The 22,221-nt window shown below is 37.5% G+C and overlaps 1 protein-coding gene and 1 pseudogene across 1 annotated transcript in view; one reads left to right on the top strand and one right to left on the bottom strand.

Moving 5' to 3' along the window:
* nfatc1 (nuclear factor of activated T cells 1) overlaps positions 1-11,969 on the top strand; it is a 46,446-nt gene extending 34,477 nt beyond the window's left edge. Inside the window, exon 10 of the mRNA XM_051664432.1 lies at positions 10,301-11,969. Coding sequence (XP_051520392.1) covers positions 10,301-10,356 — 56 coding nt within the window. The 3' untranslated portion in view covers positions 10,357-11,969. The remainder of the gene's footprint in view (positions 1-10,300) is intronic.
* Positions 11,970-18,013: 6,044 nt separating this feature from the next.
* Positions 18,014-20,109, bottom strand: LOC127421640 (riboflavin transporter 2-like; annotated as a pseudogene).
* Positions 20,110-22,221: the final 2,112 nt, after the last annotated feature.

Here is a 22,221-nt window from a genome sequence, read left to right as displayed (position 1 = left end):
TTCCGCAGTCTTCTTTATAAATGGTAACCAGAGCAAAATAAAAGAACGGTTAATAACGTTCTTTTTAAAATGACAGTACTCTGCGCTAAGGGGTGGGTGAAAAACCAGTTGCAGTGTTGCCAGATCTTGCAAGAGAAACAAGCAACCTGCTCTGGAAAAACAAGCCCAAAATAAGCCACTTACCCCTACAAAGTCAGTGAAAATAAGCAGTTAATATTTTTCCTGTGTGGTGGATTTATCAGCATAGAAATCATAAGCATAGCTTTAATTAACAGTTAAGTATAATTTTAATTAAAGATCTGCTTCTCAGTCAAAACCTGACAGCATCAAATCTGTATTAATGTATCATGTCTTACAATAATTCAGTGAAGACTTGGAAACAACTGAGAAATTTACTTTTTACCTCTAATAATTGTATGTGGATTACCTGTGCATGTACAGTATATGTAGTAATTATACATAGTTGTTAAAAAGGTTTTCATTCACAGAATGCGACATCCACAATGCAATTAGGCAAAGAAATGTGTGATAAGTTTCCTTCAGGGTCAAAGCACATGTTTAATTTTTTCAGGAAACATGAAGTGCAGTTCCAAAAATATATAACCCCTTTGGCCTTTGGTTTCATGAAAAAATTATCGGAACGAAATAAAGTTAGATATAAAGTATAGAAAGTTATTTATGTTAAAAGTTCATGTATTATGAACAAACCATGAACAATTGTAAATGTATAAATCAGCATCAACCTAGATTAGTTGATACTGTAAAATAGATTTTTAATTTTAAGTTCATAATACCTAACGTAGAACCTAATTGTAAACTGTTACCAAAATATTTAATTGCAGCTTGAAGAGGGCAACTTCAGTTGCTCTTGAATTTATAGAACTGCTGTTTTTATCCAACACACTGTTCGTTTATGACCGTAAATGGCTGAAATGTTTCCAAACAAATGCCGATGATCTCTTTAAACTTTAGCTCTCTAAACTCTTTTCGAAAATAATTATGCTTGGGTGACACAAATTTTTCCAAGTAGGATGCCCTGGAACAACATTTCAGTAAACCAATCCTATTTTAGGGTTAGGGTTAGGTTTAGGGTCAGGGTTTCGCTTATAGCTGGGGTTTGGAACTTCAACAACATTATTATCAACTTATAATTTCCCTATGATTTTTAGTGTACTTAATAATTAGGGGATAGGTCTGTGTTTGTTTTACTGCAAAGATGTTGCAGAACCAACAAAATCCAGGATGCAGGAACATGTCCTGCATGGCAAAATCACAGTGGCCATTGGCTAGACTTAGCTAGACCATTGGCTGACACCTCAAAGTCAGTGATTAACAGTATCAGAACGTTGTTGCTATGGTAGCGAAAGCCAATAACATCTTGTGGTCTGTTATTTGGTCAGTCTAACATGGTTTCTGGGGAAGATATACCCTTGTGAGTCAGTTGTGGTGCTGGTTATTTTGGAGACAAAAAAAATTCCAGCCAGCCTGGATGTGATTCTGAGCCGAGGTCTGTTTTTCTTGTCTTCTGCTGATTAGAACAATTAGGACTTCTGGGAGTGCTGCCACTTGTGGGCCCTTAATGAGGCTAGCAGCACTGGTTGGATAATTGTTTGGTAGTTCCTTGTTCCACCATTGTTTTCTGAAGGTAGAGATTGGGCCAGGTCTCTGGGCTCTATCACACTGTTCCAGCTGCTGCTTATCCTGGTCCAACAGGAAGCAGGTTCTTGGATTACCTCACATCCACTTATTCACTTCCCAGTAAGAGTCACAACAGCAATCCCAGAGATACGAAACCTTTATATCAGAGTTCAAGGGGCACCATTGTCAAAATAAACAGGAATACTCACAAATTATCCAAATAATATTTTTGACTTGTTGATGAACAAATGTTACTCCTGTGGAAAAGACCAGCTTTTTCCAGCATGAATTCCCATGATGGTCCAGACTGGTGCATGCATGGCTTTTCTGGTGAAGCTGGCTGATTTTGCTGTTCAAGCAAGTTAAGATCTTGTTGGGGACACCAGAACATCATCCCATGTTGGTTTTTCTAAACTGGGTTATAGGAAGATATGTGGAAATTGTTCTGAGCTTTAGAGAAAGCTAATGTTTTTGCTATTTGGTGCAGTGGAAACAGTCATACGTGGAGATGTAGGTTAATAGTGGTCAGTGGATAAAATCTGGAAGTATTCTGGACATGTTATTTAAATGTGAGAATCAGAATGGGAAGGAACATGTAATGTACGTCTGACGGCGTGACTAATGTGCTCCTTCCTGATCTATAGTGAATAGTTTCTGTCTTTGAATACTTTTGTTTTCAAAGTTGTTAAGCTTTTAATGTGTTGTTCAAATTGCCATCGTTTTTTCATGCAGAGCACAAAATAAAGCCTAGCTTGCTAACTCATGGACTCTATAAACTACGTTAATGCATCATCTTCGCTCTAAAACATTTGTCAGGTGCCGCAATACCTCATGAGTCACGCTATGCTTATCGGCTCAAGTCGATATGAAGAGCAGTTATTGGGCTCTCTTTGCCAACATAAACACCACCAAAGCTGAAGTCAAATAACATTTGTGAGTTTGGTATGAAGCTCTAAGCAGTGTCTGTTTAGTTGCCATCTCATATTACAACTATTACTCTGGATCCAGTCACTTATCACATTACCCCCTGAATCCTTTCATTAGACTACTCATACGAAATATAGCAGCAAAATGGCATGTATCCATTGGCAACTGCCAACAGTTTTATTTTCAAGTCAGCTGTGTACAAAAGCAGTTGGTCCAAAGAGTCACAATCAATGCATGACTCACCAGCTGCTATCCTTATCCAAAACCCCAAACCAAAATTGTTGACCAACAGTAACTTTGAAAATAATTAAAGATTCCTTGGTCTTTTCAAAATGTTAGCGTATGTTTCAACACCTACTGAGGCTATCTTTATTTACCATAAGCATGCCGCACAAGATGAAACTCTTTGTAATGTAAGTTGTCATCTTTGCTCAAAATAACAGTATCCCTGGAAGTCACTCCTGCTCAACATAAATATCTTGATTGATTCATAAATTTTAAGTTTCAGTTTGTTCTCTCCTCAGTGGTTTGCTTTCTGAAAGATGAGTTGTTAAGAGATCTGTGTGTATTATTATTCAGACCAATGAGGCGCACAGTTTAAATGGATTTGGGAGATCATCTGAAAATACGATCAGGTCAACGTAAAGTGAATCCTCAAGGGAGCTATGAACAGAGTCAGAGATTTACTGGTTTCACTGATTGCTGTGCAATCTGAATACCTAGCAAAAGCTGAAACTGAGAGTCTAAGCTAATTAGAACTCATGTAGTTATGATACCCATAATATTCATCTATGTTAAGTCTCTATATTCTTATAGGTGTCCCACTGGTCAAAGGTGCGCTCTGTAATTTTTTTTTTCTTTTTTTTTTTTACTGATTGCTAAATTTTTAGACAAAGAAACAGCAATAGTAGAAAAGTAGTTTTGAAAAATATGTTTAAAATAATGTACTCTAAGAAGATGAAATGAAGACTCTAGTCATATCAGTCTAAGAGAAATGTGCTTTATTCATTTATTGCTATATTGAGATCACATGACTAGTCAAATATGACTTGCTTTATCTCAATAATCCCCTGTAATTGGATGCTTTTACCAGTGGAATAAATTCATCATATTGACCTCGAATGGTGCATTTTTACAATGATATAACTGAGAATTTCTGTTTTTGCAAGATTCTGTGTCTTTGCTGCTAGGTGTCAGTGCAACATAAACTGAAATTTCATTGAGTGCACCTTTAATTAAGCAATAAGGTACTGAAGGCCTTGCTATTTCAGAATCAGAATGAGCTTTATTGCCAAGTGTTCTCACATACACATTTTATTTTTATTTATTTTTATTTATTTTTTTGGTGATAGGAGAAACAAGTGCATACAGAATATAAAGCAAGGTAAGAGTATTAATAGACATACAAATAATAGAACATATAACAGAATGGCATATGTACACGTGCATATATGTGCAAGGTAGGGGTACGTACAGTTATTGAATTAAATATGAATGAATTTACATATGTACATGAGATATTTATTTACATTATTGTAAACATTATTGAGTCCTTAAGGCAGTTTAATTGTTCATGTGGAAAATGGCCTGAGGGTAAAAATTGTTCTTGTGCCTGGATGTTCTGGCGCTCAGTGCTCTGTAGCGCCGGCCAGAGGGCAACAGTTCAAAGAGGGAGCGGGCAGGGTGTGTGGGGTCCAGAGTGATTCTACCTGCACGTTTTTTTGTGGAAATAGTCAAGGTTTAAATGAATAGTTCACCCAAAAATGAAAATTCTCTCATCGTTTACTCACCCTAATGCCATCCCAGATGTGTATGACTTTCTTTCATCTGCTGAATTCAAATAAAGATTTTTAGAAAAATCTCAGCTCTTTTGGTCCATACAATGCAAGTGAATGGGTGCCAAAATTTTGAAGCTCCATAATCACATGCACCGATCAGCCACAACATTAAAACCACCTGCCTCACCTGGAGTCGCAAGTTCAATCCAAGGGGTGCTGATTGACTCTGCCGGTCTCAGACACGGAGGCAACTGAGATTCGTCCTCCGCCACCCGGATTGAGGCGAGACACTATGCCACCATGAGGATTTAGAGAGCATTGGGAATTGGGCATTCCAAATTGGGGAGAAAAATACCTGCCTAATAATGTGTAGGTCCCCCTCGTGCCGCCAAATCAGCACCAACCCACATCTCAGTATAGCATTCTGAGATGCTATTTTTCTCACCACAATTGTACAGAGTGGTTATCTGAGTTCCCGTAGACTTTGTCAGTTCGAACCAGTCTGGCCATTCTCTGTTGACGTCTCTCATCAACACGGCATATCTGTCAGCATAACTGCCGCTCACTGGATGTTTTTTGTTTTTGGTACCATTCGGAGTAAATTCTAGAGACTGTTGTGCTTGAAAATCCCAGGAGATCAGCAGTTACAGAAATACTTAAACCAGCCCGTCTGGCACCAACAATCATGCCACGGTCCAAATCACTGAGATCACATTTTTTCCCCATTCTGATGGTTGATGTGAACATTAACTGAAGCTCCTGACCCATATCTGCATGATTTTATGCACTGCACTGCTGCCACACGATTGGCAGATTAGTTATTTGCATGGATGATTGTTGGCGATGGGCTGGTTTGAGTATTTCTGTAACTGCTGATCTCCAAAGATTTTCATGCACAACTCTCTCTAGAATTTACTCAGAATGGTGCCAAACAAGGTAATGGAACTTTATAAAGATGGAAAAGGTGGGTGATTTCTGTTATCATTATGATTTAAAAAGGAGCCAGACAACTATGTGATAATAAATGGCTTCATATGATTGCTATCCTTAAATAAAAGACAGTTTTTATTTTCAAAATCAATGCCAAAATTTCACAGTTTCTGCCAGGGTATGCAAACTTTTGAGCACAACTGTATATATATATATATATATATATATATATATATATATATATATATATATATATATATATACGCACAAATAAATGTTCACGTTATCACTCGATGACCATGCGCTACACGGACGGGTTTAGCATTGTGCACCCTCTCTGCATTTACATCAGCGTCTCCCGCTGAATGCGTTTACATACTGCAGCCACAGGCCCTGAGGCTTAAGCCCCGGTAAGCCTGTGCGTTAATGCGGCCCTGCCCGTGAATCCCGAAGAGAATGATCCACCAATAAGAGAATTGCGGCCAACAATTGCTGCACTCTCAAACTAAGTGGGTGGGCACTGTTGCGCTGTATCACAAACCCAAAGCAAATGCAAAGTTATATATGGAAATCAACCAGAACCTGTCCCGAAACTGTTTGTCGGGTCTTCTCTACAGTAGAGCAGACCACTACACTGTTGAAATTCAGTACTTCTGAATATCTAAAAATGCTTTCACTAACTTCCTGCTCACCATAAATTATGTGTATAAAATTTTATTGCATGGAGGCAGTCTTGCAGGTATTTCATCCTGAACTCCTCTGTATTGACAGTTGGGAACCTCGTGATTCAAGAGACTTGAAATGTAATGTCCAAACTCCCATTTTAGTTGTCTCTCGGCAAATTTTTCATGAAGACATATAGGTGTAATTTACTCCTAACTGTCAAAGGATCCTAATTGTTTCAGCATGGACTGGTGTTTGTGTGGCACGTTCATGTGTGATTTTCACCCCATAATTCGACCATCTCATTCAATCATTTCCTGTTCACATATTAGTGCTACTCAATCAGGAAGCTACTGGCAGTAGCATATCATATGGGCTTATGATTAATGGGGATATAAAATCCTTAGGGATTTTAATATTTATGAAGCTGTAAAATACAATATATATTAATGTCTTCAGTTTCAACAGTGGTACAGTTTCTGATATGCTGTCAAGGATTTCAGAGTTAATTATTTTACCTTTTGTCAGTACATGTGTTCCCTGGGAATCGAACCCATGATCTTGGAGTTGCTTGTGCCATGCTGTACCAGCTGACCTACAGGAACAGGAATTTTGAAAAGATCTTGTTAGCTTAGACAAGTTATTGATGGTCTAATGTGTTATGAAGACATAGCTCTCTTTATCTTTGGAGAATGATCCAATGTCAGTTAGGAGAACAGAGTGAGAATGTAGCAAAGAGAAACCAGGAGCCTGGGAAAAGGCCATGTCAGGCCTGGGTCAGGTAGGGTGGGTCTGCCGCGCCTCACGAGGAGATGAAAGACAGACTCAGTTTCATTGTTTAGAGGGGACGTCAGCATTCCAGACTCTTCTCAGTCCCTTAGGCAATTGTGCAGTGGGAGAACGGAGGTCACGGTTCATTTGAAGGGAATTCCTCAGCAGGCTTCCTGGTCTTGGCTGGGAGCAACACTTCAGGGAAGGAAATCCACTGCCTCCAGCTCATGTGTGCCTTCTCAAGCTCTCCCTCTCTTTCTTTGTCACAGCCTTTAGATTGTTTGGATTTTTAGACCCAAGTTATTTTTTTCATTCATGTATGGATTGCCATTTGTTTTGTTTAGTTTTTAAAGCTGAAGTGTGTAATTTCTGTACCACTAGTGTCACCAATTGGAATAGCAAAACAAATTATTTACTTCTCATAGGTTTCCTGAACTCTTCCTCCAAATGCCATTGGTCAGACAAACAGATAATCCAACCCCAAACTAATGCCATTGGTTGAGCCAACTCTGTTATGTCGGTCTGGTCGGGATGCTCAGACAAACAGAGCAATATAGAAAAGTGCTAAAGAGCCACAGTGATTAAAATTTTTGGGCAAATTAATCTGCAGATGGCTTACTTAAAGTTGACTGCATATAAAGCTGGGATAGGAGAAAAATTACACGCTTCCGCTTTAAAATTTAAGAAAGATTGGACTTTGAAAGATTCAAATTCAGCTGCTTTGAGAAAAACACATGCAGCTTGTCTAATAGTTATCAAATGCTTCCTGCAGGTCCTTACATCCACGCTAAAGAATTCAAGGGCTGACTGAAGTGGCCTGTGTCAATCGTAAGGGAAGAGGAATGTGCTGTTTTGAAACAGATAGAGCAACTGATACCGTTGCCTATCTACAGTCCTCAGAGGTTTGAGCACTAGCAGGGGTTGAGAAATGCAAAAGCAAATCGTTTCTCCCTCAAAAATCGTCAAGCCCAGTTTCAAATGTTTTTCAATGACTTAAAGACTTGAAAACTAAAACTAAAAGTAATGTGGTGTGTGTTGGTCATACAATAATCCCTTTGAGCTACCTGTAAGATAATATGTCAGCCCCTAGTATGCTAGCATGCTAGCATGCTAATTCTATGAGGCAGTCTCATCCGGTTTCCCCTGCTATCGCACAGAGAATGAGTGCCAGGCTGTTTTTGTAGCCTGAAGCCATGCACAGTCACTTCCCATGCTCTGGCCAAAGAACACAGCTGACTGAAAGAGCCAGGGTCCTTGTGTGTGGGAAAACTCAATGACAGATAGAGGGCAGGAAGATATCTGAGTACATGAGACCTTCTAATCTTTCTGTCTCTCAATCTCAATCTCAGAAAAGCCACTCAGAGAGATTTGAATTACTTTAAATAAAAGTCAACTTCAGGCCCCATTTAGTTTTTTGTGCACGATATTCCAAATTAAAACAAAATGTTTGTAATTTTTAATCAAAATGTAATAACTTGCTCCACCTCTAAAACAACCATCCTGTCACCTAGGCTGTGCGAATGGGAAACATAACGTTAACCAATAACCAAATAGCTAATTAGACATGTTTTAAACTGCTATCGAATGTAATAGATGTGAATTATGTAATTCTGTCCATATTTAACCTCCTGAGACCCCCGTGTGACTGCTCTGTGCATTTTCCATTTCCCTTTTTGATTTGTAACTAGTAGCACCTAATAAAAAATATATAAAATAAAAAAATTCTAGGGCAAATAGTTTTCCTAAAAATATATGTCCACATATGTGGACAGCGGTACTAAGTTGTGAAATTTTAAGTAATACCAAGCTATAGAAAGTCTGATTTTTTTCATCAAATAGTTTGTGTACAGGTGTGCTGGTTATTCATGTTTTTGAGACGTTATATGTTACAGCTTATTTTTTATAAAGCTGAATTTATAGTTCTTATAAAAAGTAATGGTCAGCATCATTAAATCACTGCCAACCATATTAAAATGAAATTTTACATAATACAATTTTGAATTTATGCACTGATTATCATTGTCCCATGTCTGCCAAATATGTTGAGCGGTCCTAACATCATCTGCAGCCTGAAACTGAACTTTGGATTTTAGAAGTGAATGCACTTAGCTGCATAGAAAGCTATAGGATGCACCCTTGCTCTCTATTTAGGGAATGACTTAACCTCCAGTGTGCTGTCTGTCTGCACTGGTCTCAGAACAGTTAGAAATGCACCTTATTTTCATCCTAACTCCATATAAATCCTTTGAAAGCAAACTTTTTCAGCTTTTGCATGAATACATTTATTCTCAATGTGAAAATACATAGTAAATATATAGGAATGCATTTAGTAATGTTAATGAATAGAACCATATTGTACAGTGATAATAAAACAATAACAACATGTATATTAAAATGAAGCAAAATGACCCACAGATGTGTTAATGTTGAAACATTTTCAAAATAACTAACATGTTTTTTCAACTTTTGAGGGAATGCGGTCCTAATTTCAACATATGTGGACATCATGTTTATCAGCATGCTGACACGCAAAAAAGGAATGGATTTTTTAAAGCCACATATCAAATGAAACTAGAGAAGCTACTCTTTACAACCAGACAGGTTTCAATAATAAAAAAAAAACTTTCAGAGGTTTCTTAGCAGAGGCACTTTTGTTGGCACTGCGCCCGTAGCAGGGCTTCCTGGAAATCAACGTCGCGCTGTTGTGTCACGTGATGTGGTGCACCAGAACTTCAACACTTTAGTGACAGTGTAGAGTCTTGCGAACAGTTTTCAGTCGGTTCTAATTCACTTAAATTATGTGTTGCGTATAGCGAAGCCAATGTAAAACATCCACACATGTGGACGCGGGGTTGCACGAGTAGCCCTATATAAAATTATAGCTCATAAACACCACTAGTAAAAATATGTTACATAGATGAAAGCATTTTTGTGGTATATTGATAAATATACTGTAAGTTGCATATATGCACAAGTATGTGACTTTTTATATTAGTGAAAAAAATAAATGAACATATATTTCATAATTGTGCATATACTACCACATATCAGATTTCTGTGTGGGTTGTATGGAACACCCACTTTTCATGATTCCAATAAATTCCTGCTTTTGTCCTACATTTATTCCTCCTTAAATATTATATTTCAATTGGAAATATGCCACATTATGAAAGTAAAATGGGTTGTGAGTATCGTTTCATACCAACCATAAAATAAGCACCTATACATTGTCTAGTCTGAGTAAGAGCTCATAATTTGGAAAGCACTGCGTTTACTTTAAGCATCATACAAACAATATATAAACATATTAAAAAGAAAGAATTCACACATATTTTACATCTTAAAAGTGCTAAACGACTTGGATTGTTTAAGCGTCAAATGCAGATGAGCAAATGCTCTAAAAATTACATCATCCAGATAAAACACATAAAATGTATGTCTCTGCGGTATACACATGCTGTCAGGGAGAATGAACAGTGTTTTGTAAAAGTCTGTTTAGCAAAACCTTGCTGAGGTGATAACATTTATTCTGCATATGAATAATTTGTTCTGGTGTGTTCCTTAAGTAATGTGATTTCCAATTCTTTTCACAGTTAATGAAATCATCAGGAACGATCTCTCCAGCATCTCGGTGCAAAGCCACGCATAGCAGCAGAGGGTACCTCTGAGAAGACCACAACCAAAAACTCTTCAGAATGCTACATTTCTTATAGAAGATCCAAATCAGCAAGACCTGACTCTGATCACACAGATTCGCAAACAAACTTTATATACTCAAAGATCCATTTAACATGTGGCCATCAGAACTGACTGAACTTTCCTTGTTTTATTTCCACGAGGGACTGAAAACCAGCCTTAAAGCACAGAAAAACAAGTGCACTTCGCTTCAAAATTTATCAGCCTATCCTGCTAAGATAGCGTGTGTTTTGTTTTGGACCAAGTCGTCTCCCTCTTTCTTTTCTATTTACTTTCTAGTACTCGGTGTAGCTTTTTAAATTATTACCATAAGTGCAGTCTTTGTACACGACCATGCATGCATATTTTTAAAAAGAAGATCTGCAAATCTGATTCAATGTTGAGAACATTCGAGATAATCTAAAAAGTCTGGATCACAAATCAATAACTTTGCAGGCCAAAACCAGACGTGGCACATGCACAGTTCTAAATTATAACCGAAAGCATTTTGTTTTGGATGCATGTGTGTGTGAATGCAAGTGTGCATGTCAACACACTCTTTTGTCTATATGTTTTTGTATATTATTATCCAATGGCACAAATAAGTGTGGTTAAATGAAATGTCTGTTCCTTGTGAAGAAAAAAAAACATTGATGACTGATTGCCTTTGTGGATAAATTCGTCAAAATATCGTTTTGAAGCTTTGACTTGTTTGTAAGCCCAAGAGACCTTATTCATTTGCCTTAATCTGATGCCGAATTGTCTTTTTGTTTGTCGTTTGACAGCAGATGTCTGTGCCTACTCATGTCTGACTAGCCATTCCAATGTTTATAGCTTTTTTATTAAATATCAGGTAAGATAACTTGTTAACTGGAATTTTTATGAATAGAATAGAATAGAATAGAATAGAAGTTATTTATTTGGTGTAAGCTGGAATTAATAAAATGCAAGCCATAAGGGAGGTATAGCAATTCCCTGATCGGTCCCATTTTAGTGGTGACCAAAGAATGACTGGCATTGTCAACCATTCAATATTATTCTAGCAATTTCAAGGCAAGATAATTGTTTAAGTAAGGCTGTGCTCTTTTGAACTGCCTATTAACAGCTGAATATTTGTGTATGTCTTACTATAACTGCCTCTTATGACCTGATGGTTTACTGCACTGTGCCTTAAAGTGTTTTATAAGTAGGAATACTTTTATATGTAATTTTGTCCTCTCTAATTATAGATGTAATGCATGTTTCTCAGCATATAATGAGATTTTGTACTGGAGTTTTAGTTCCTGTACATTGTATCCTTTGTCTTTAGGTTATTAGGCAATGTATGCACTTTAATTTGTATTTTTCTTTACTGGGATCTGAAAAAAACCCACACATTTTGTTTGTTGTTTATCTTTTTTGACAATCAGACTTAATTCACAAAGGCGATATACCCTTTCACAGGGTACCAACAATCAGATTGTTGATATTGTTTTTCTTTCAAGTATACAATATGTATTTAATCAATGCTTGTCACATTTCTACAGAGTATTTACGTTTCAATACCCAAAATATGCACAATAAATTCATGGTATGTTGGCTCTTTTAGAGGTGAGTAGTTGTTTAGTGTAAATATACAGTGGGGTTCGAAAGTCTGAAACCACATCGAAAATCTAGGATGCAAAGGCTGATTTAATCCTTGTGTTCTGTTCATCCATGTTCATTCAGATTAGTTATTAGTAATTAGTAAAAGTTATTAATATTTATGAAATTGTGTCATGCACAAGTAATGTCTGCTGCCATCTGCTGGAGAATATATATATATATATATATATATATATATATATATATATATATATATATATATATATATATATATATATATACACAAACTGGTAATTACAGGGTATTATGCTATACATGTGGTTTATGAGGACATTTCTAGTGTCCCCATAATTCAGATCGCTTAAAAACATACAAAAAAATGTAAAAATGCAGAAAGTTTTTTGTGAGGGTTAGGTTTAGAGTTAGGGGATAGAATCTATAGTTTGAACAGTATAAAAATCATTATGTCTATGGAGAGTCCTCATAATGATAGCTGCACCAACGTGTGTGTGTGTGTGTGTGTGTGTGTGTGTGTATAAAGCAATCAAACTGGAGAAAAAATGTTTTAAAAAGTTTTTTAGGATTAACATTTTTTTTTAAAGAAATAAACATTAAGACAAAAAATGAATAACAAATATGTATGAGTTTGCACCATTTAAGGACAAAAATGTATTAAATTAGAAAAGGCTAAATAGACAAAATGACTGCAATCAATCTTACTAGTAAATTGTTTTTCTTGCACCATTTTTGTCAAAATCAATCAATCATTTAAACAAATAACTTCAAAATGATCCTTGATCCTTACTTTTTCTAAATAGAACAGAGTCTGGAATTCTAATATAAATTAAATGACAAGTCTTTTGTCCAAACTGTTAAAGAATTTAATATGTCTGTGACCTAATGTTCCGTTTCACAGATAAAGTCAGCTTCATCTCATGATCGCAATTTCATTAAAAATGCAGTGCTATTGTCTGAAAGGGTGTTGTGGAAAATGTGGAAGATCTCTTCCCCATGTGCACCAGAGAGCTGCACTTCCAGAGTAGGAACTCTGGATGGATCGAAGTAGAAGCAGCTGTTCTATCAGGCTTTGAGCCAAGAACCCTGTGACACCTGCCAGCAGGCACAAATATTTTCCATGGGTTTGAATCCCCAGTCACACAGCCATGGTGACAATGCACAGTCAGGGTGGGGTGGCTCATCAAAGCCAGTGCCCAGAAATAGCCACTCTATTAGTAGGCTGGGTGAGGATTGTTAGAGGGCCAAGAAAACCAACAGCCTTTGGTAAGTGTCTGTGCTCCTCCTCTTAAAAGAATTGTTCATGCAAAAATGAAAATATTGTCATTGTCTGTAAACTCCCTTGTCGTTCCAAACCTGTAGGCCCTTTTTTTTCTTCATGGAACTCATAAGGAGTCTTTTTGGAGAATCTTTGCACATCTATTTTCCAAACAATGGCTGTCAAGCTCCAAAGTTAGGTTATTGCTCATGGAAAATCTTTTCCTCCACTGCAGCACTCAAATCTAATTCTCTTCTGTTTATTCAAACTGCTGTGTTGCATTTGCTTATGACACAGGCAAGAACCAATGCCGTTTTGACATATATGATGACAAACCAGAGGGGTTACACCATTCTTAATCTGAATGTGATCAATTCGATTCAGAGCTTCAGTGGAGGGCATGATTACCAGTGATTATTACACGGGTCTCGATTATTATTGTTGATTGGCGCCAACTAGTGGTCTGATTTTTATGAGTAACAACTGCACATTCAGGGGATTGAGACATATCAGACCGCTCGTTCAGGTATTACAAGTCATCTTACCTAATTTGCGGATCACTGTGCGATCTCTACAAATAAGTTATTAAAATAATAGCAACTCAAATCAATGTTTCATGTATTTGGCAAGAAGTCTAAACACCAACAGAGCTCTGACGTAAACCGGAGATGGAATTCAGCTGTTGAGTGGTTTCTTCTGACATAATTACATAATTTCATCTCAAATCAATATTTGTCAATATAAACTCAGCAAAAAAGAAACATCCCTTTTTCAGGACACTGTATTTTAAAGATAATTTTGTAAAAATTCAAATAACTTTACAGATCTTTATTGTAAAGGGTTTAAACTGTTTTTCATGCTTGTTCAATGAACCATAAACAATTCATGAACATGCACCTGTGGAACGGTCGTTAAGACACTAACAGCTTACAGACGGTAGGCAATTAAGGTCACAGTTATAAAAACTTAGGACACTAAAGAGACCTTTCTACTGACCCTGAAAAACACCAAAAAAAAGACGTTCAGGGTCCCTACTCAACTGCGTGAACGTGTCTTAGGCATGCTGCATGGAGGCATGAGGACTGCAGATGTGGCCAGGGCAATAAATTGCAATGTCTGTACTGAGACGCCTAAGACAGCACTAAAGGGAGACAGGTAGGACAGCTGATCATCCTCGCAGTGGCAGACTACTTGTAACAACACCTGCACAGGATCGGTACATCCGAATATCACATTTGCGGGACAGGTACAGGATGGCAACAACAACTGCCTGAGTTACACCAGGAATGCACAATCCCTCCATCAGTGCTCAGACTGTCCGCAATAGGCTGAGAGAGGCTGGACTGAGGGCTTGTAGGCCTGTTGTAAGGCAGGTCCTTACCAGACATCACCGGCAACAGCATCGCCTATGGGCACAAACCCACCTTCACTGGACCAGACAGGACTGGCAAAAAGTGCTCTTCACTGACGAGTCGCAGTTTTGTCTCACCATGGGTGATGGTTGGACTCGCGTTTATCGTCGAAGGAATGTGCGTTACACTGAGGCCTGTACTCTGGAGCAGGATCAATTTGGAGGTGGAGGGCCCATCATGGTCTGGGGAGGTGTGTCACAGCATCATCAAACTGAGCTTTTTGTCATTGCAGGCAATCACAATGCTGTGCGATACAGAGAAGACATCCTCCTCCCTCATGTGGTACCCTTCCTGCAGGCTCAATCTGACATGACCCTCCAGTATGACAATGCCACCAGCCATACTGCTCGTTCTGTGCATGATTTCCTGCAAGACAGGAATGTCAGTGTTCTGCCCTGGCCAGCGAAAAGCCAGGATCTCAATCCCATTGAGCAAGTCTGGGACCTGTTGGATCGGAGGGTGAGGGCTAGGGCCATTCCCCCCAGAAATGTCCAGGAACTTGCAAGTGCCTTGGTGGAAGAGTGGGGTAACATCTCACAGCAAGAACTGGCAAATCTGGTGCAGTCCATGAGGAGGAGATGCACTGCAGTACTTAATTCAGCTGGTGGCCACACCAGTTACTGACTGTTACTTTTGATTTTGGACACATTATTCCATTTCTGTTAGTCACATGTCTGTGAATCAGTTTATGTCTTAGTTGTTGAATCTTTTTTTATGTTCATACAAATATTTACACAATATTTACATATGTTAGGTTTGCTGAAAATAAAAGCAGTTGAAAGTGAGAGGACATTTCTTTTTTTGCTGAGTTTATGTCTTTTATGATGCTATTGAATGTTTTTTTTTTTATTATTTATTTATTTTTAATTTTATTGTGGTTCTTGTTGATTTGTTGTTGTTTTTCTTGTCTTCCAGGAGCTTCACAGTCATTGTCATGGAACCTTGTATGGAAAATAGCTGCTCCCAAAAATAACTGTCCCTTTAAGTCACTTTCTTAAAGGAATAGTTCACCCAAAAATTGAAAATATCTCATCATTTACTCAACCTCGTGCCATCCTAGATGTGTATGACTTTCTTTTGTCTGCTGAACACAAACGAAGATTTCTGGAAGAATATCAGTCATACTTCTGGGATGATTGAGAGAATGATGATTTGATGATAAATGATGAGAGAATTTTAATTTTTGGGTGAACTATTCCTTTAAATGTCATTTATCATTGTGCCAAGGAAGTTGTCCTGTCGAGTATGAGCTGAGTTTCAATAAATAACTTTAAAGTCTTAAAACTCACAGATGTGAGCCCCACATCTTAAAATATATAACTATCGTCCTTCTAAATATCTTATGTCCTTTCATACTGCGAATTGCTTTAATGGCTCGCTGGATCAAAGCAAGATGATGGCGGTTCTGCGCACACTTTTCTAGTTTATTTAAACACCGGTAATAAAAGAAAAAAATGAGAAAAAGAGCGGCGAGGAATTATTTTTGAATGGGGATATTTTCATTGCGATGAAATAAATCTATAGAACTTTAGATTTCTAAGATGATTGTGATTTGCTGTTTTCTAAAATAATAGCCTAAAACAGGGGCGGACTGGCCACAAAATATTACTGAAGACAGCAATCTGTGATAGTCAGATATTCGCTTAGTCAGCGGAGAACATTACCAAGTTATCAGCGCCACCTAGTGGTCATTTTATGCATCTGCCATATCTGGCATTGAAATTCACTTTAGTCATGTTTAGTCACAAGGGTGATTATGATATTGCACAGAAGCTTTGAAAATGAACAAATGGACAAGCAAGAAAAACATTAAAAAAAAAAAAAAAAATATATATATATATATATATATATATATATATATATATATATATATATATATATATATATATATATAAAAAATAGGCCGGAATAAAAAAAAAAATAAAAAAAAAACAATAATAATAATATGTCTACTTGGGTAGTTGTCCAATTTTTTTTTAATTATCTACATCAAGATTTTATGTTAAAAAATGACACCATCTTTAGTTCATTTTAAATGGCCCTGCTTGTTCGATAAACCTTTAAAATATCCCAAAAAGTCAAAACTGCGTGCATAATAATAATAAATTAAGTTAATAAATAAATTACAATTTAAGAATAGCAAAATATTGTTTAAAACTGTTTAAGATGGAATAAAGCATGACATACCACAGGATACTGAGTCAAAAGTACAATTTCAAAAATTCTCTTGCAGTGGTTTTGCAAAACACAATTCCAGTTTCATCTAATTTTTGTGAAAAGTGTTGGGTCAACAAGTGAACTCAGTGAAACCACATTGGCAAACTTTAAGGCCAGGTCAGCTACAGTATACAGTATAATGAAAGTAGATTTTCACAGAAAGATTACATTTTTTTCTCAGGACAAGGGTATTTTTCATAAATGTCAGGTTGGTGCAGGTGGTCACAGGTGTTCTAAATGTTCTAAAGGTGTTCTAAATCTAATTATTTAACACAGTTTAATTATAATTTCTGTCAACCAAAAGTATGGCTTGATTTTTTTGTTTCTAAAGAATGTGTCTGAAGAAACTCTCTTGATGCTATGTGCTATGGTGACTGTCAGGAAGGCTATATCTGTCTATTCAAATAAAGTATGTTTTCTATAATTTCCATAACCACGTGTATCATTTTTCTGTGTTTTGTGTGTAAATGATACATCATGAAATATCTTAAACCATTACTATGGACATGCATACAAGATTAAATCATGTAAAATTTGGCATCTTTGCATTTATTTTTCTATCCTAATTAATGTAGTAAAAAGTATGTTTTTCATTGTTTCATCTTGAAATAAGTGTGTTTGCTTATGACCCCAGTGCTTGATAGCTTTTTTCTAAGGTAGACATAAATAAATGTATGTTCTTGGAATTACCTTTAAATTTCTATAACTTGGTACATCACACTCTTGAGAAAATAAAGCACATTAATTTGAATTAATCTTTTTAAATAGTTTATATGAACAGGACTAGACAACTAGGGCAGGAGTAATATGATTAGTCATTACTTTTGGTTAAAATAAATTTTTTAATGCCTTTTTTCTTGGGAACTTGTTTCAACAAGATAGATTATTGTCTGGAAATAAATTCAGGGGCTGGAAACCACTGAAAATGTACAAATGATATAGAGCACCTTGTTGGACTGATCTGTCCTAGGGTTTTAAACAAAACAGGGATTAATAAACCATGCAGTTTGATTTAGAAAAGAAGGCTATGTTGTACTGAGCAAAGCTGTGGTTAGGCCAATTCATATAAACCTAGAAGAAGCAGTCTCAATGGATGGAGTCTAAGGGTAATATTAATGGGTAGTATTACTTATAGAACCCATATCTCATAGGCAATTACTGTTACATGGGTCCCCTGAAGAGAAAAAGCCATACATATTGACCAAGTGGAACATGGTCACTGCCCCAACATTGAGCCCAACTGCACTACTGATCCACACCACACGAGGGCACTGTGATCTTCATCACGTAAGATGACAGCAATGATCACCTTTACTCGGGATAGCATGAAGATAAAAAAGAACCATGCCAACACATGCAAAACATGCGTTTACAATCATACTCAACGTAACGTTACAAGTGTTTTAATAATCTGAGTGAATATGTTCTCGTGTGATAAGAGAAACAAAAAAGTGATACAAATAAACAGTTCTTCGAAGTAAACCAATGACAAACCTACACATAAAATGGTCCCTTATACTTACTTACAAGTGGTCTCATTAACTAGAAGAGGACATGGACTCAGCACTGCCATGCCCATTAGGTATACTCCAATAACAGAGCCAACAGACGTGAGAAGTCCCATCAGCACCAAAGACCTGTTGGGAATGTGGGCATTGGGGGAAATTATTTATTAGCCATTATGAGTAAAAGTTGGCACAGATATATCTTTATCTTTATCGATGTTTGTGTCAAAGCATATTTATAATTCTACCACCATTCTTTACTATGATACTTGGGTATACACATAACATCTCCATGGACTGATCAAGATTTTAGGTTAAAATTCAAATGAAAGTATAAGGGAAAGTGTATGTATTATGTCCTGTAACTGGTCACCAACTCTTTTATCTTAATTTTTAAACAAATTTGACCTTCACTAATTTATTTTTAATGGCACTGTATTGAGACAAATTAATTTTTAAAAGTACAAATATCCCAAATAGTCTCTCAATTAAAATTACCTCATAAAATCTGCATGCATGTTGATTAATAAACAAATAATCAAATAAATATTGTTTAAAAAGTTTTAGATGGAGTATAGCATATCACAGTACAGAGGACAACAAACTACCCACTTACTGATGCAGTGTGCACTGGTGCACTCATTGTTTACATGACCATGGAGACTATTAGGTAATAGCAGCATAAAGAATTTCAAGACTGATTTAGTCTCATTCAAACTAATATTTTAGGGTAAAACATAACAATGAAGCAAGCCACAGGATTAGCAACATTTGCCATAGTGGCAGACCAATGACAGGCCTGGTTTCCATATGGTAGACATGAGTATGACTGCCCTGATGGCAAAACAGTATTGGTCAGAGCATTCACCCAGGCGAGGATTATGTAAATGTACATCACCGGCAGCCAGGTGTATGTCCCTGAACCAGACATGCTCTTGGGCTTCTGAAGACCCTTTTGAGAACAAATTGTTGTTTTATGTTCAGATCACTTGTTAGGTTCTCCATTTCTATTGGTTGCTTTGGTGTTTACGCTACTGGGGTGCTCTCGAGTCACAGCTGGAAGGTAGTTTAAAAGTAAGAAAGCCACTAAGCAAACCACCATCATGGCTGTCAGGAAGAAAAAGTAGGCTTCAACTGAAAAGTTGGCTGTGGTAGTAAGGCACAAGGTAGTTGGGATCTCTTTCAGACCCATTAAGATACTAAGTGTTAAGTGTCTAAGTGTTTCATTGGATCTGAGGATTTGAGACACTGACACAATCCATGACACCTACACCTTGAACCATTGTCACGAAAGCTGGGACAAGACCACTCAGACCTTCTCCTACATAATACGAGTTGAGATACTCCACCTTGAGCTGCATCATGATGGGAACGAACGTCACGTATGACGTGCAGTCCACTATGGAGATGAAAAAGGTCAGGAGCAGGAGAGAAACGCTACACTCCACGCCGTGGACCATGACCCTCTAACTCCAGAAAAAGGTCAGGATCCCAAAACTCACAATGAAATAGATGTCTGCAGTCTCTTTGAGAGTTCCTGGGCAGAACTGATGCATTAATGTGATAAACAGAGGACTGATGTTGGCCATTTGGATGATCACAGAGAGGTAGGATGGAAGAGACCAGCCCTCAGGTATCTGTGGAACCATCAGAGGGAGCTCCACCCAAAGTCCACAGATGGTGACCTAGGAGTCCATGCCAAACAGGCTAGACAAAACATGGGTGAGGATGGACATGGCCATACTGATTTAAATCAGTATATTTCGTGACCTGGATGTCTACAGAAAAAAATAAATAAATAAAAATAAAAAAATAAAAAAAAGTATAGTTGGTAACAAACAGACCCAACATTAGCAAGCAAAAGAATTTCTGAAATGAATAATTGTACATCTACAATGAAGAACTGACTGGACAAATGACTGAATGAAATGAGAGAGATGAACATCTCCTAAATCGGTTCTTACATTCCAATGATTTTTAAAATTGTGTAGTCAATTACTTCTGATGCAATTATAATTGCACCCAGTAAGACTATAATGTCAGAGAGGACTCACCATTGTGTCCTTGATTTAATCCACGGTAGCTCCAGAGGGACTGACTCTGAAATCGTTGCCCTTTCATTTAGAATAAGAATCGTCTGCTAAAGCCAAGTTACACAGTAATATCTGTAGCGAGTTGGGCGTTGTCTAACTAACACTTTGAAACAGCGTCAAAGTATTTTAAGAACAAAGTCAAGAAGATTGTGTTTATTTGAAGCAGGTCTATCAAGCACAACTCTTTAGAGGGGGTTGCAATGGTCTATAATAGACTAAAATATTCCTTTTGTCCTATAACAGTGCAGTTATACAAGCAATTGATGGAGATCGATTATATTTTGTTTGAACTATACAGCACAAACATAAATTAAGGAACACAGTTAATCTCAATGTCACCTTTGTTTTCATGACACACACAACATTTCTCTGTTGTAACATTTCTGGGGGGAATGGCCCTAGCCCTCACCCTTTGATCAAACAGGTCCCAGACATGCTTAATGGGACTGAGATCTGGGCTCTTCACTGGCCATGGCAGAACACTGACATTCCTGTCTTGCAGGAAATCACGTACAGAACGAGCAGTATGGCTGGTGGCATTGTCATGCTGGAGGGTCATGTCAGGATGAGCCTGCAGGAAGGGTACCACATGAGGGAAGAGGATGTCTTCCCTGTAATGCACAGGGTTGAGATTGCCTGCAATGACAAGCTCAGTCCGATTATGCTGTGACACACCGCCCCAGACCATGATGGACCCTCCACCTCCAAATCGATCCCACTCCAGAGTACAGGCCTCGGTGTAACGCTCATTCCTTCAACGATAAACGCGAGTCCGACCATCACCCCTGATGAGACAAAACTGCGACTCGTCAGTGAAGAGCACTTTTTGCCAGTCCTGTCTGGTCCAGCGAAGGTGGGTTTGTGCCCATAGGCGACATTGTTGCCGGTGATGTCTGGTAAGGACCTGCCTTACAACAGGCCTACAAGCCCTCAGTCCAGTCTCTCTCAGCCTATTGCGGACAGTCTGAGCACTGATGGAGGGATTGTGCATTCCTGGTGTAACTCGAGCAGTTGTTGTTGCCATCCTGTACCTGTCCCACAGGTGTGATATTCGGATTTACCGATCCTGTGCAGGTGTTGTTACACGTGGTCTGCCACTGCGAGGACGATCAGCTATCCTTCATGTCTCCCTTTAGCGCTGTCTTAGGCATCTTGTAGTATGGACATTGCAATTTATTGCCCTGGCCACATCTGCAGTCCTCATGCCTCCATGCAGCATGCCTAAGGCACGTTCACGCAGTTGAGTAGGGACCCTGAACATCTTTTTTTTGGTGTTTTTCAGAGTCAGTAGAAAGGTCTCTTTAGTGTCCTAAGTTTTTATAACTGTGACCTTAATTGCCTACCGTCTGTAAGCTGTTAGTGTCTTAACGACCGTTCAACAGGTGCATGTTCATTAATTGTTTATGGTTAATTGAACAAGCATGAAAAACATTGTTTAAACCCTTTACAATAAAGATCTGTAAAGTTATTTGGATGTTTACAAAATTATCTTTAAAATACAGTGTCCTGAAAAAGGGACGTTTCTTTTTTTGCTGAGTTTACAACAGAGAGATTTTTTCTAAAAAAACAAACAAATATTATACATAGATATATATATATATATATATATATATATATATATATATATATATATATATATATATATGTATAATATTTGTATATATATATATACACATACAGTTGTGGCCAAAAATGTTGGTACCCTTGGTAAATATGAGCAAAGAAGGATCTGAAAAATATGTCTTTCATTGTGTA

The sequence above is a fragment of the Myxocyprinus asiaticus genome, chromosome 30 (genome assembly GCF_019703515.2).
Source record: "Myxocyprinus asiaticus isolate MX2 ecotype Aquarium Trade chromosome 30, UBuf_Myxa_2, whole genome shotgun sequence".
NCBI classification, from domain to species: Eukaryota; Metazoa; Chordata; class Actinopteri; order Cypriniformes; family Catostomidae; genus Myxocyprinus; species Myxocyprinus asiaticus.
The sequence above is the reverse complement of the archived record's forward strand: the minus strand, read 5'-3'. Positions and strand labels throughout refer to the sequence as shown.